Raw genomic sequence first — 13,878 nt, 5'->3', positions numbered from 1 at the left:
GTTACACTGTGGCCACATGGTTTTTCTGCTGTTCCATGGTACACAGAGAATAGTCTTCGATTATTTTAGAGATTTTGAAGACCTGGGTTTGGGTCTTGTCTTACTAGCTGTGTGACCTTGGATGAGTTACTTGCTCTGTCATACACTAGGATGTGTCGTTTGGTCCATGGCACACATAATGAATAGATAAGGCTCTATTGGAGTCTCAGTTTCTTCGTCTGGGAAATGCAGAAAACATTTCTCCAACAGGCTGTGATCCTGTAAGTAGAATTGCTTCCCACGAATCCCCAAGGCTGCATACATGCATGTCTGACTAAGTGTGCCTGGAGTGGGTGGGACTGGGTCCTGTATACTGTCTCAAACTATGCTCACAGTCTGGACATAGGTGAGCCAGAAAGGCTCCTGACTACAGCCCTGAAGTTAACACTGTCTCTTCAGCCAGTGGAGTGGGAGAATACCAAAGGTCAAAGAGCCTTCTGAGAAGCATGACTTTCAGGATTAGAGCCAAGGGAGTCTTGAACCAACTAAAACAATGTGGTAGTCTTGTCAGGATGATGGAAGAGAAAAGTTTGCTTTGGTCCAAACTGCTGTGTGATCTGTGATGGCGATTGTTAAGGCCTCTCCTTGAGCCAACTATATCAGCCCATCCCATTTTATAGAGGTGGAAACAGGCCCAGAGATGCACAGTAACTTGTCTGATGTCACACAGCTGCTCAGGGACACTGCTGAGGCTCCAGATCCCACCTTCCGACTCCAACAGCCTCCTCTGCCTCTTCCCAGCATGCTCCTCTTTAGCGATCGCAGCATGTTTATTTATAAATTGGCTTGTTTGGAACCTGAAATTTGGCAACCGTGGTTTTGGCTGAGGAGGTTAATTTTTTCCCTTTTTGTTGGGTTTGCTAACCCACATTTTGTGAGGGGGGGAAAAACCCAAAGGAATAAAAACACAAGGCTGCAAAGCTGTTTGAACGTGAAACATCCAGAACTGTGACAGTATCAACTCACTCAGATTCATTTTGTGTCTCTCCATAGTAGATTAAAAGTGTGTAAGGTTGGCTTCTGGAGGCCACTTCTCCACAGCCAGGGACAGGCCTCAGTGAAGAGCTCTGAGAGCAGCAAGCCTCAGACCAAAGGGTGTGGCTCCATATCCTTTGCATCTGGCTTTCTAGAAAGCCAAGGCTGTTTCTTCTTTTTTTCTTTAGTTTTTCGAGACAGGGTTTCTCTGTGTAGCCCTGGCTGTCCTGGAACTCGCTCTGTAGACTAGTCGGAACTTATTTTTATTCGTAACACCAGGATTTCACACGAGAAGCAGGAATCCATTCCAGGGCATCCAGGGTCCCCTCAGAACGTAGCTCTTTGTAGCTGTATTGAAATTCCAGCAACTCCTTGGAGAAAGACAGGCTATTTTAACTGATGACATTGATTCTGCTGCTGTGTGTTCTCATGGCCAGGGAGTCTGGCCACAGCCCCTTAGTGCTACTCCATGCCAGTCTGAGTCCGTTCCCATGACCGGGAAGATTCTGAGTTCTGCTCACCATCAGCCTGGGCCTGCTCAGTTGGTGAACACTCTGCTTTTGGAAGTGTCTTGCTAGCTAGCAGCTTTTGCCACTGTCCCAACAAATTCAGCGAACTGCTGAGCATAGCCCTACCCTCATCCAGCACGTTGCTATTGTTGATATTCTTTTTTTTTTTTTTTTGAGATAGGGATTTATGTAGCCCAGACTGGCCTCAAACTTGATATGTAGCCAAGGATGACCTCAAACTCCTGACTTTCCTACTATTCCCCTACAAGTGTTTGTTCAATGATTTTAGCAGTAAAGTGTATTGTGTGTGTTTGTGTCTGTGTGTGTGTGTGTGTAAGAGAGAGAGAGAGAGAGAGAGAGAGAGAGAGAGAGAGAGAGAGAGAGAGATAGTCATATGATGCAGTGAGCCTGATAAGATGTACCAATTTTAAAAACTGTTTCCATAGGTTCACCAAGAATTTTTCACAGTGACCAAAGGACATCTGTGACCTCAGGCTTCAGGCTAAAAAGTGGCATCCACAGACCCAGGGTCTACTGGGTTAGGTAGCAGGTCATGGCTGGAGAGTGATTTCTGGGCAAGCTTGGAAAACATGTCTATGGTATTGAGTGGGGGGTCTCCTGGGAGTTGGGGTTCACAGTGGGCTCATATGACTTGTGCTCTAGAATTAGAAATCCCGAGAGACAAGCTTACAAATCTATGAGTGTCTGAATGGGGTAGGCAGAGGGGCCCCCGTGTACCCAGCCTTTACACTCTGGGCATATTCCCATTTTCTTTTTTTTTTTTTTTTTTTTTTTTTTTTGGTTTTTCGAGACAGGGTTTCTCTGTGTAGCCCTGGCTGTCCTGGAACTCACTCTGTAGACCAGGCTGGCCTCGAACTCAGAAATCCACCTGCCTCTGCCTCCCAAGTGCTGGGATTAAAGGCGTGCACCACCACCGCCCGGCCAATATTCCCATTTTCTATGGTTATTCCTCTTTTAAAATTGTATTTAGTGTGTGTGTCTGTTCTATGGTATATGTGTGTATATAGAGAACAGCCTGTGGGCGTCAGTTCTCTCCTTCCATCTTATTGGTCCTTGGGATCCAACTCAGATCTTCAGGTTTGACCGCAAACACCTTTACCCACTGAGCCATCTTGCTGTTTCTTCGGGTGTCTCTTAAGGATACAAAATACAACCTTCCTCAAACCTGCTGAGCACTTTGGACATCAGAGAAAGCTCCCCAGTCCACGTTTCTGTTGTGTGATGGACTTTTACAGAGCCCCCACCTACTTCCCCTAGGATACTCACAGGCATCAAGGAGAAAAGGCACTGGCAGCCATCTTGGATGTACCATGGGGTGGAAAGTCTGACTGACGGTGCATAATACGAGAGGCACTGCCTTGCCTTGCTGGACAGCAGTAGAAACTTAATTATAAAACCATCTCAGACCCAGAGGTCTTTGGTATTGTGCTGGTTGGTCACTGTCAAAGATACCCATAGGGCTGGATGCCAAAGTCACAGACTTGGCTGTCTTCTGAAGTCTGCAAAGCACTCTACCTTGTCTACTGTAATTTTCTCAAGTTCCTCTCACAGCTCTCATCCCCACACCCCCTGTCCCTACACCCTCTGTCCCCACAGCCCCTGTCCCCACAGCCCTTGTCCTCACAGCCCCTGTCCCCACAGACCCTGTCCCTACAGACCCCATCCCCACAGCCCCTATCCCCACACCCCCTGTTCCTACACCCTCTGTCCCCACAGCCCCTGTCCCCACAGCCTTTTTTCCTTTGGCTTAGGAAGCAGAGCAGACACCAGCATATTTCCAAGTTGTACATGTCATCAGTGTCCTTTCATGGGTCAGCCATGGAGTGGCTGGGATTGTCTGCACCGGATGTGCCCAGGTATCTGCACACAACCCTCCCTCCTCCCATCGATCCCCCTGGAGCTCAAACTTCTTTCCAGGTGCTTCCTTACGTGCATAATAGGCATGACAGAGTGGAGGCTACACCATATTTATTTGCTGATGATGCTTCTTTGGGATAAGGGTGAGCTCTAGAGTTTCATTGTCCTTTAAAAGCAGTCCTGGCCCACCACTGGGACAGAAGTCCCTTAAAACCAGGCTGTGTGTGGGAACATCAACTCCCAGTTCCCAAAGCTCTTTACCGAGCTAGAGAGATGGAGGCTGCTTTCCAGGTCAAGGTCTCTCTCTCCCGTACCAGACTTCTCTGCCCTACCTTCCCGAGCGACTATGCTTCAACAGGATTCAACTGGAGCCCCTTGCTGAGGCAGGGGTGTCTCAAGGAAACCTCTAGCCCCTATTGATTTTGTTTCTTCAAGACAGGCTCTTTCTGTGTGTAACTCTCTGTAGACCAGTCTGGCCTTGATCTCAGAGATCTGTCAGCCTCTGCATCCTGAGTGCTGGGATTAAAGGTGTATACCACCATGTCCTTCCTACTTATTGTTTTTAATGGTTACAAGAACCCCACTCTGGTCAGCCAAGTTAAACTAGGAGCCAGGTAAATTGTCCCTTTCTTTGAAGGAAACTACTGTCATTGACAACAGAACAGGTCAACAAGTAACGCAGGTAGCAGACACATGGCACAGTGAGGGCCCCACTCATTGCTGGCAGCCATGCAAGACCTGCTTGCAAGGGGGAGTCTGAGGGGGCAAGGCAGGGTTCAGAAAGAGCTGCAGGCTACGGTGCTCTGAGGCCCACCTCAGCCTCTGCAGAAACAATGAAGTAAAGGACCAAGGCCAGGGATAAGAGCTCTCAGGTAGAGGGCACCCCTTCTTTAGGCTTCCAGAGCCACAAAGTTTGGAGCCAAGTGTACTGTCTCCATAGCTAGGAAGACCAGCACTTGAGTCTATAGACCCTAGAATGTAATGGCCCAGTACGGCTTCATTGAGCAGAAGTAGCACAGGAGGCTGTCTCCAGTGGGCAGTGGCTCCGCCATAGCCACAGACCACTGAGAGACCCAAAAAAAACCCCGAAGTTTCCTCCCATCGAAACAGGGAACTCTGAGGTTAGTGTTCCTTTAAGAAACCTTCGCGGTTGTGTTACTGAGCCCCTTTTATCTGGGGTGTGTGAACCAAACTGTAGTTTTGGCACCATAAACTGTTCTTCCTGGCCCAGAGCCAGCTCAGAGGAGGCCAGGAAAAATCACTTCTCTTTGTTGTGACTTGACTTTCATGCCATCCCCAGGTCTCTGGCCCGATGCTCTCAGCATTGCTCGGCCTCCACGAAGCCCTCCTTCTCGTGACTGGAGGGCTCGACCTCTGTGTAGGTGGAGTGGTTGGGGTGGTTGTGGAATTTCATGGCTGGCCAGTGGTGAGGTCTCCGCTGCAAGAACAGAGAGGCAAAGTCAGTGAATACTACCTCCCTGGAGCCCAGCTCTGAGAGATTGTGCAGAACTGCCTCGTGAAAGGGTTCTGGAGGAATGGGGGCTCACTGCGGAAAGACAGCTGCTGGTGGGGGCCACTTTCTCTGCAAGATTCCCCACAGTAAACCCTCAGCCACTAGAAGCTCTATATAGCCCTGGCTAGCCCAGAACTCTCTATGTAGCCCAGGCTAGCCTTGAACTTGCAGCAATCCCCTGACTCATGGCTCCCAAGTGTTCAGATTCTAGGCATGCAGCACCGTGCGTGGCAGTTTTAGAAGCAGGGTTGGAAGGAGCACACAGTGTGGTTTGTAGAACTGAGCTGGAAGCTTCAACAGCTGACTGGAGACTGTAGGAAGTGATGAAGCAGGCCACAGGGCCTACTCTGGAAGTGCCAAGATAGCACAGGTTCCACATCAGAATCCACAGGGGACTTACTAAAATGCAGATGCCTTGGCCTACCTTGAGTCCACCCGTCAAAGTCCTTGCGGCCTGGGCACGGGTAGTCCTAGGTGATACCCAGGTAGGCTAAGAATTCAGAACAACTGGAAAGACCCTGTTTCATTTTTTTAAAACCAAGGAAGGGAACCACTTAGGCCTCTGGGGCTTGAGGTCAGTGGGCTTACAACCCAGGTAGAGACAGATATCCCTGTGAAACCTTCTCAAATTATTTTTTTGGGGGGGCAGTATTCTGCGACAAGGTTTCTCTATGTAGCCATGGTGGACCTAGAATTCACTTTGTAGAGCAGGCTGGCCTCAAACTCACAGAGATTCTCCTGCCTCTGTCCCCCCAGTCATGGGATTAAAGGCATGTGCCCCGCTCCCAGCAAAACGATCCTTCCCGATAAGGGTTCTAGAGAAGTTCACAGTGATGTGATACAGGCGTGTTATTGAGGGACTCACTAAGGGCATCATCTGCTTGTCACCGACTAGAGGGCAGGGCCAGTGTCTCCTTCATCTTTATGTCCTCAGAAACCACGGACATGACTTCACTAGTGGGATAAGAGCCAGAGATTACTGCGCCCTGTGGCTCACAGACAAGGGCTGAGCCTCACTTCCCATGATACCCTCCTGTTCACACTAAGTTCTGGAACATTCAAAACTGCTGCATGCACCCTCAAATCAAGCTCCCAGAGAGCACAGCCCTCATTAACATCTGGGTTGTCAACTGTCACCTAAGAAGCCCACAGAAGCAGTGAAACATGGTGGCTCTGAAGGAGACCATCACTCAGAATTTGGGGACAAGAAACCTCAAGTCATTACGGGGAAAGCTACATGCCACTAATAGGGCCCTATGCTATGGCATTTTTGATTATCTTCCTCTGGGGGCTTTCCTAACCTCAAGAAAACAGACAGACCAATTCCCAGGGAGGGAATGCCTAGGTGCTGAGTCCTGAGGATGATGAACCCTGGTACCTGTCACTGAAGAGATGATGGAGTAGAGGACAGTTTCTCAGGCAGGTGAGGGATGGGACTGGGGGAGGCAGGTTCTGAATGTCTAGGGAAGCTGGCGTGAAGCAGATGCAGGCAAATCTCACACTGACCTCGATGAAGAAGAGTGCGGCATTGGAATTAGGGTGGCCACTGATGTAAATCCCAGCCAGGATGATGGCTGCTACCAGGAGTACAGCAAGTGCGATGCCCACAACGGTGCCCAGGTGCACGGGAGGACCCTTGGTCTTTGGGGACGAGTTGTCTGGAAGGCCTGTGGAGGTAGCAGGAAAGAGGAAGGCTTCAGAGACTAAAATAAGCTGTGCCTCAGGGACTTGGGTTCTGACAAGGTCCCAGAGATGAACACCCACATTTCCAAACCCACAGAGAGGTGTAGCAGCAGGCACTGGGAATGATTACAACAACATAAATGTTCTGGCACCTTTAAGGTGTTTTCCAGAATCATTTAGAAGTTGCTCTCAAGAAGTTATAGGAAACTTTCTCTGATACCTGTGCCATATAAGTACTTTAAGAAATTAAAAAAGGCCACGTGACAGTTAATAGTAAAGGATCTGGGGACTAATGAGATGGCTCAGTGGGTAAAGGTGCTGCTGCCAAGCCTTACGGAGTTCGATCCCTGGGAACTACATGGTGGGAAGGAGAGAACTGACTCCTACAAGTTGTCACCTGACCACCACAGGGAGGACAGTAGATATCCACTGACTCCACACATACACAAAACGTAATAATAAAAACGTGGGCCGGGTGGTGGTGGTGCACGCCTTTAATCCCAGCACTTGGGAGGCAGAGGCAGGTGGATCTCTATGAGTTCAAGGCCATCATGGTCTACATAGTGAGTTCTAGAACAGCCAGTACTATACAATAAGAACCCTATCTAAAATAACAACAACAATAATAATAACAATAATTAATAAAGAGGGATAGGAATCTAGACTGGCTTCTTGGGTTCAAATCCATTCTCTGCCGCTTCCTAGCTGTGTGGCTTTGGGCAAAGCAGACTCTGTGAGGCTCTGCTATCACCCTGTAGGACAGGGATAGTCGCTATCTAGCCAGCGTTACCATGCAGTGGTTAAAATGACAGCGCTCACCCCGAGAACCACTCCCAGCATCACGGAAGTCCCGAGCTAGTATTAATTGCTTTGATAGCAAATAACTATATTCATCCTTGCTTCTGTCTGTTGCCAGGTTGAGATGTGCTGGAGGGCAGGAACACTCTCCAGCTCTTAACAACAGGGTCCGCTATGAAGTAGAGGAACCCATTTCAACTAAATTCAATGGGATGAGCTAGAGCCCCTGGAGGCACCCACAATCCACTCTTAGAGAACATTCCAAGCTTTCAAAATACATCCCAAGGACAAGAGGCTCATCCAGACCCACCTTTTCTTCTATGACTGGGGAAATGGAAACACAGAGATGGTATGCCGCTTGTCTAAGGACACATAGAGAACGTCAGCTGCTGAGAAGTGGGGTTCCCTAACACTACCTGGGTGGGTATTTGCTGCCTCTCTTACTTAATATGGAGGAATGAGCCAAGACAGATGTCAGCAATGGAAACACCCAGTTCTTCTCACAGGGGTCTTGGGTGGGAAGGGAGGCAACAGAGTGGGGATTTCAATAGGACGGCGAGAGCATCAGGACTGTTGCTATCCGCAGTTGTCTCTGCTGGGCACCATGTACACAGAAGAATCCCAGGATAGTAACTATCTGGACCACTCCTGCATATGCTGGTGCCTCCAACTGGCGTGAAGCAGGACAGTGGAAAGGACTTATACCCCAGGCTAGTCTCTGCTGACTAGCTGGTTGGCCACCAGCCCCTAGCTTGTTGTGATCTGACCTTTGCGGTTGTGACAGATGAGTATGTAGCACAAGTTGGAAGAGCCTGGTCTGGTCCCTCCCCACCACACAGTGACAAGCTCCTTGTAGAGCAGAACAATGACGTCATCTCCACTGTGAGAAATGCCAGACTGAGTCGTTAAACAGGAGCCTTTCCTGCTGGACTCCCAACGGCTACTACCTCCAGCCTTTATCTGCAAAGGGCTTCCCTCGTTCATCCTTATAGCAAGGACCAGGCTTTTGACAAGGGAGGAGGCCCTTCCTATGACCAGAGAACATCCTCCCTGAACCTGATAGTAGCCCACCTTCTGGTATCCCACAGGCAGGAAGTGGGCAACACCTGCATGCTCTCTGCCTGGAGGGAGACGAGATATTGCAGAGAAGCAAGGCTACAGCCACAAGTGCCCCTGCTGGTGGCACTGGCTCAGCTACTTCCTCAAGTTCCTTTCAGGTCAGTAGGCACAGGAGGCTCACGGCTGAGATGAGAAGTGTCTAGGGTAGACATGCTCCATGCTCCTAGGGCTCTGTGGCCTCAGACTCAGCCCTCCCATTCAGCCAGAGGCCTGGGACCCTGCCTGCTCTTCTCTTCCCTCTCCCTCACCTGCTCTGACTCCTCAGGGTGAGCCCACCACCATGTATCTGGTGAAAAGAGGCAAGGAGTTTGTACTCACCGGCTCCTTCTGGGTAGGGATTCAACTTGGTGTCATCTTCAAAGAAGACAGAAGGAGCAAAGTTAGTGGAATCATTCAGACCTCTCGCACCCTGGCTCTGGATGGGGTTTTAAGGAAGTTCATGTTCAACTCTTCATCCCAAAAGGGGAGGTGTCTTGCCCAAAATTACACAGCAGTTTAACAGGGAAGACTGGGACAAGCCAGCTTTCAATCGACAAACATTACATGAGTGTTTATCATGGGCTGGCACCGGGGGTAGAGTTAGTGAGATCACAGATGGACATGGTCCCCATCTACATCAGGGAACCTGTAGGGAAGAGCACTCACAACGCCAGGCTGTAGCTCAGTCACTGAGCACATGCCAAGCACAGGGCATGTGGGAAGCTTTGCTTACACACACACACACACACACACACACACACACACACACACACCCTAACCTATAAATAAATAAACTTCACATGATGAAGATGCCTCACCAGGTCATGGGAATCAGCAAACATTTCCCAGAGGGAGGATGTGAGTCCTGAGCTAGTAAGAGGAAGGGTATGATAGCCCAGAGTCAAAGAATTTCCCAGCTGTGTCTACTACAGAGTGGAGATGAAAGGAGTCAGGCAGCTGGCTGGAGTGTTGTATGGACATCTTGCCTGGCCTTCTAAGGGGCAGCTGGGAGCCGTGGAAGGCTCACTGAGGTCCCTGGTTCACTTGCAGACTCCAGGGCCTGCAGTAATTTTCATACCTTCTCTATACCTCAAGGCACACACCAGCAGCTTCTCGGTCTGTTCTGCAGCCAACCCTCTCCCTGGGGTTTCCACACAGGAGGCAAAGGAAGCCAGGCTTCCAAAGGCCTCATAACACTGCAGGCTGTTGCTCTAATCACTTCAGCTACAAACAGTCTTAACCAAACCTCCAACATCCAAACTCTTTGAGACTCTTAGTGGGTCCCATGTTTGCTCTCATGGGTTCTAGGCCCTAGTAGGCCTGTTTTTCCCTCCTGTCACATGTCACACTGTGGAGAAGCTGCTCAAGGCTCTCCACATGCCCTGGCTGTCCACACTTCTGAGCTGTCCAGTGTATTGTCACTTCTGCCTCCCTCCGGCCCTCTTTCACCTAAGCCCCACCCCCACTTCCTCCTACCATGTCTCACCACAGAAAACTCTGCAAGACTGACCTTCGTTCGAGTCCCATCCTTCGTTGAGAACTTTGGTATTTGGTGCATCGTGGAACTTTTAGATTAATTTTGATCTTTATAAGCACTACATTGAACTCATATATTACTTTTGGGGGTTTTGGAGTTTCCTTTAAATTCTCCTCCAAGTCAAATGCCTCCTCATCTCTCATTGCTCTGCTCCTGCCACTTCCCAGGGGACCGTCTGTTGTCCTCCCTCCGTGTACTGGACGCCCGCTCACCTGACACACTTGTTTGCTCTCTCAGGGTCTTGAAGTGTTAAAATGTAGATAATGGAAGAAAACCAGAATACAAAAATTTAAGTTGGAAGGGCTGGAGAGATGGCTCAGTGGTTAAGAGCACTGGCTGCTCTTCCAGAGGTCTTGGGTTCAATTCCCAGCAACCACATGGTAGCTCACAACCATCCGTAATGGGATCCAATGCCCTCCTTTGCCGAGCAGTGGTGGCGCACGCCTTTAATCCCAGCACTTGGGAGGCAGAGGCAGGTGGATTTCTGAGTTCGAGAGTTCGAGGCCAGCCTGGTCTACAGAGTGAGTTCCAGGACAGCCAGGGCTATACAGAGAAACCCTGTCTCAAAAAACAAATAAAAAACAAAAAACAAAAAAACAAACAAAAAAAATTAAGTTGGGGTCTGAGAGATGACTCAGCGGTTAAGAGTGTTTGCTATTCTAGCCGGCAGCAGTATCCCACGCCTTTAATCCCAGCACTAGGGAGGCAGAGGCAGGCAGATCTGAGTTTGGAACCAGTCTGGTCTACAGAGTTAGTTCCAGGACAGCCAGGGCTACACAGAGAAACCCTGCCTGGTGGGGGAGAGTGCTTTCCATTCTTCCAGAGTTCAGTTCCCAGTATCCTCAGGGCAGCACACAGTACTCTGTAACTTCAAGTCCAGAGGATCTGTCACCCGCTTCTGACCTCTGTGTGCACTGCATGCCTGTAGCACCTAGACATGTGCTAGACACATACATTAAAAAAAAAAAAACCTAAAAATTTTTAAAAAATTGTTCTCTATGTAGCAAGAGGAAACAAGCTTGGCAGACAGGGACAAGAAACCAAAATTTGTCAAATATACCTGCTTTTAAAGATTTTTACTTTGAAATCCTAATAATTATCCTTCAATTACTAAATGATTATAAAATGTAAATATAAAAAGCCAGTCTCTTGGGTCAGTGAGATGGCTCAGAGGTAGAGGAGCTTGCTGCACAGGCGCAATGACCTGAGTTTGACTCTTGAGCCCATGCGGTGGTGGAAGGAGAGAGCCAACCCCACGAAGTTGTCCTCTGACCTCCACATGTGCGCTGCGACATGGGCACTCCTGCACACATCACACACAAACACACACACACACACACACACACACTAATGATAATTTTTAAATGTTTTTAGGGCTAGAGATGGCTCAGTGATCAAGAGCACAGACTGTTTTGGCAGAGGACCTGAGTTTGATTTCTAGCACTCACAGACAGCTCACAACTTCCTGGAACTCCAGCCCGGGGACATCTGATACCTCTGACTTCTTAGAATCTGTGCTAGAATCTTTTCATGGATTAGACAGCTGCCTCATATTCTACAGAGCCCTAGCAATATGGCTGCTGGCACCCAGTCCTGATGAGCAGGAGAGGATGTCTTGACCAGTGTGGCCACCTTCTGTGGCTCTGTAGGATGGACGGGAACAGGCAATCATGTCAGTTGTCTGCCAGGATAGGTGTGGGCTGGGCTATAATTAAAAGGTCTCAAAGGGATGACCTTTTGAGGATGAGGATGGCTGGGCACAGGGAGTTTGTTAGAAGAGTTATTAATGCCACAGACGACAGCATGATGGGCACGCTGAAGAGACCAATCAGGGCAGGTGTTAGCATTCCTTCTAGGCTCCACTCCACCGTTACCTGGCAATAGCCAGGTAGGCCTGGCTTACTATAAAAGGGGGTGTTTGCCCCCTCCTCTCCCTCTTACTCTCCTTTTCTCCCTGCCCCTTTCTCCCTTTCCCCTCTCTCCACATGTTTCTAGCTAACCTCTCTCCTCTCCTCTCCTGTCCTCTCTCTCCTTCTCCCTCTCCCCCCTCTCTTCCCAACTCCTCTCCGCACATCCTAAATAAACTCTATTCTATATTAAACCCGTTGTATGGCTGGCCCCTCAGGGGGAACGGATGCCTCAGCACGGGCCCACCGAGGTGCCCCTCTCACCTCGCCATACCTGGGCCTATAAAACATATCCTGTCTCTCTATTTTTTTTTTTTTTTATTAAACACAACAGCATTAGTTCAGTCTTTCCTTGTCCTTCCTTGAGGATGGGACCGGTTTCATAGCAGCAGGGTGTAGTCAGGCACTGCGTTTCCCAGGAAGGAGTCAGGGAAGGGGCAGGGGGCAAGATGTGTGGCCTCCAATACTCATTTTGCTGTTAACTTGCCAGGTGAGGGACCCTGGCACTCAACATCTGTTAGCTGGCTCTCAGACAGTGTCTCAGCAGAGTTGCCTGTCCGTGTCTATGAGAGAGGAAGGGCTCCTGTGGGTGTGGTGGGCTGACCAGCACCTGAATTCTTACAGAAGTTCTTGGGGCTGGAGAGATGGCTCAGTGGTGAGGCGCATTCGCTGCTCTTCCAGAGGACCTCCAGTTGATGCCCAGTCCCCACATGGTGGCTCACAGCCATCTGCAACCTCAGTTTTCCCAAGGCATTCAGTACCCTCTTCTGAGCTCCATGGTAACCAGGCACCAGGCATACACATGGTACCCAGACACATACAGGCTAAACATCCACACACATAACTTCAAAAAAATTTACATTCTTCACGTGCTTGGATAGTTTCTATTCCCTGTGAAGTTAATTGGCCCAGTGACAATTAAGACTACTTTGATCAAGCTCTCTTGTTTGCTTTAATGTTTCCCTGTGTTTTATCTCTTGAGATAAAATTTTACTATACTATATAGCCCAGGCTAGCCTTGAACAGGGGACACTCCAGCCTCAGCCTCAAGTGCTGGCATTATTATAGACATGTCCCGCCATGCCCACATCCTTGGTCATTCACCTTTCTGAGTCATAGCATCTTCTCTACAAAACGGGGATGCAACAGGATCAACATCCAGGACTGTGGAGTAGCATGTGACATCCTGGCACATGGCCGGGTCCCCCCATGGTGTCAGGTGTCTTTATCGAAGGCTTATTCTTCTCCAATCAGGTCTGAAGTTGACTGTCTCTCTAGGCCTCTAGGTGATGTTTAGAAGGGCAGGAGGCACTCACATAGCCCTTAGTAACCTACTTGGCCTCTTATAAGCCCCTATTATCATGTAAGACTAAGTCTTATTTTCAGACACTAGCTTTTCTTTTTCTCTTTCTCTCCTCTCCTGGGAAACTTAATAACTCACAAGTTTTTCAGCCTTCTTAAGGAAAAGGATCTGGTTGAGGACTGAATCCTAAAAGGGTTTGAGGAGCAGAGCCCTTCGGCCTGGAGTCTCTGGGGCTGCCAGCTTCAACCAAGATCCTCAGGCTTTAAGAAGCAGAGGAGCCCTGCAGAGAGTCAGGCCCTAGTGGGCAGCAGATGAGCACCAAGCCAAGAATGGAGGCATGAGTTGGAAGTAAAATTAAGAAGGGCATTGTGGCAAGTGCCTTTAATCCCAGCACTGTGCCTGGGGCAGAAGTGCACACCTTTAATCCTAACACTAGGGAGGCATCTGAAGGTGGATCTCTGAATTGGAGGACAGCCTGGTCTACATAGTGAGTTCCAGGACAGCCGTGGCTATGTAGAAAGACCCTGTCTCAACTCCCATCCCCTCAAAAAAAAAAAAAAAAATTCCAGCTCTTGAGAAGTTGAGGCAGGAGGATCAGAAGTTCAACGTCATCCTTGGCTACACAGGGAGTTCCAGGC

General features: G+C 49.2%; 1 protein-coding gene across 1 annotated transcript in view; it reads right to left on the bottom strand.

The window, feature by feature from the left end:
• Positions 1-3,495: 3,495 nt before the first annotated feature.
• Plxdc1 (plexin domain containing 1) overlaps positions 3,496-13,878 on the bottom strand; it is a 65,559-nt gene continuing 55,176 nt past the window's right edge. The window contains exons 12-14 of the mRNA XM_028755080.1: positions 8,833-8,868; positions 6,421-6,581; positions 3,496-4,839 (exon numbers count right to left, since the gene is read on the bottom strand). Coding sequence (XP_028610913.1) covers positions 4,720-4,839; positions 6,421-6,581; positions 8,833-8,868 — 317 coding nt within the window. The 3' untranslated portion in view covers positions 3,496-4,719. The remainder of the gene's footprint in view (positions 4,840-6,420; positions 6,582-8,832; positions 8,869-13,878) is intronic.

Source organism: Grammomys surdaster, unplaced genomic scaffold (genome assembly GCF_004785775.1).
Source record: "Grammomys surdaster isolate TR1022 unplaced genomic scaffold, NIH_TR_1.0 126048, whole genome shotgun sequence".
Taxonomy (NCBI): domain Eukaryota; kingdom Metazoa; phylum Chordata; class Mammalia; order Rodentia; family Muridae; genus Grammomys; species Grammomys surdaster.
The sequence above is the reverse complement of the archived record's forward strand: the minus strand, read 5'-3'. Positions and strand labels throughout refer to the sequence as shown.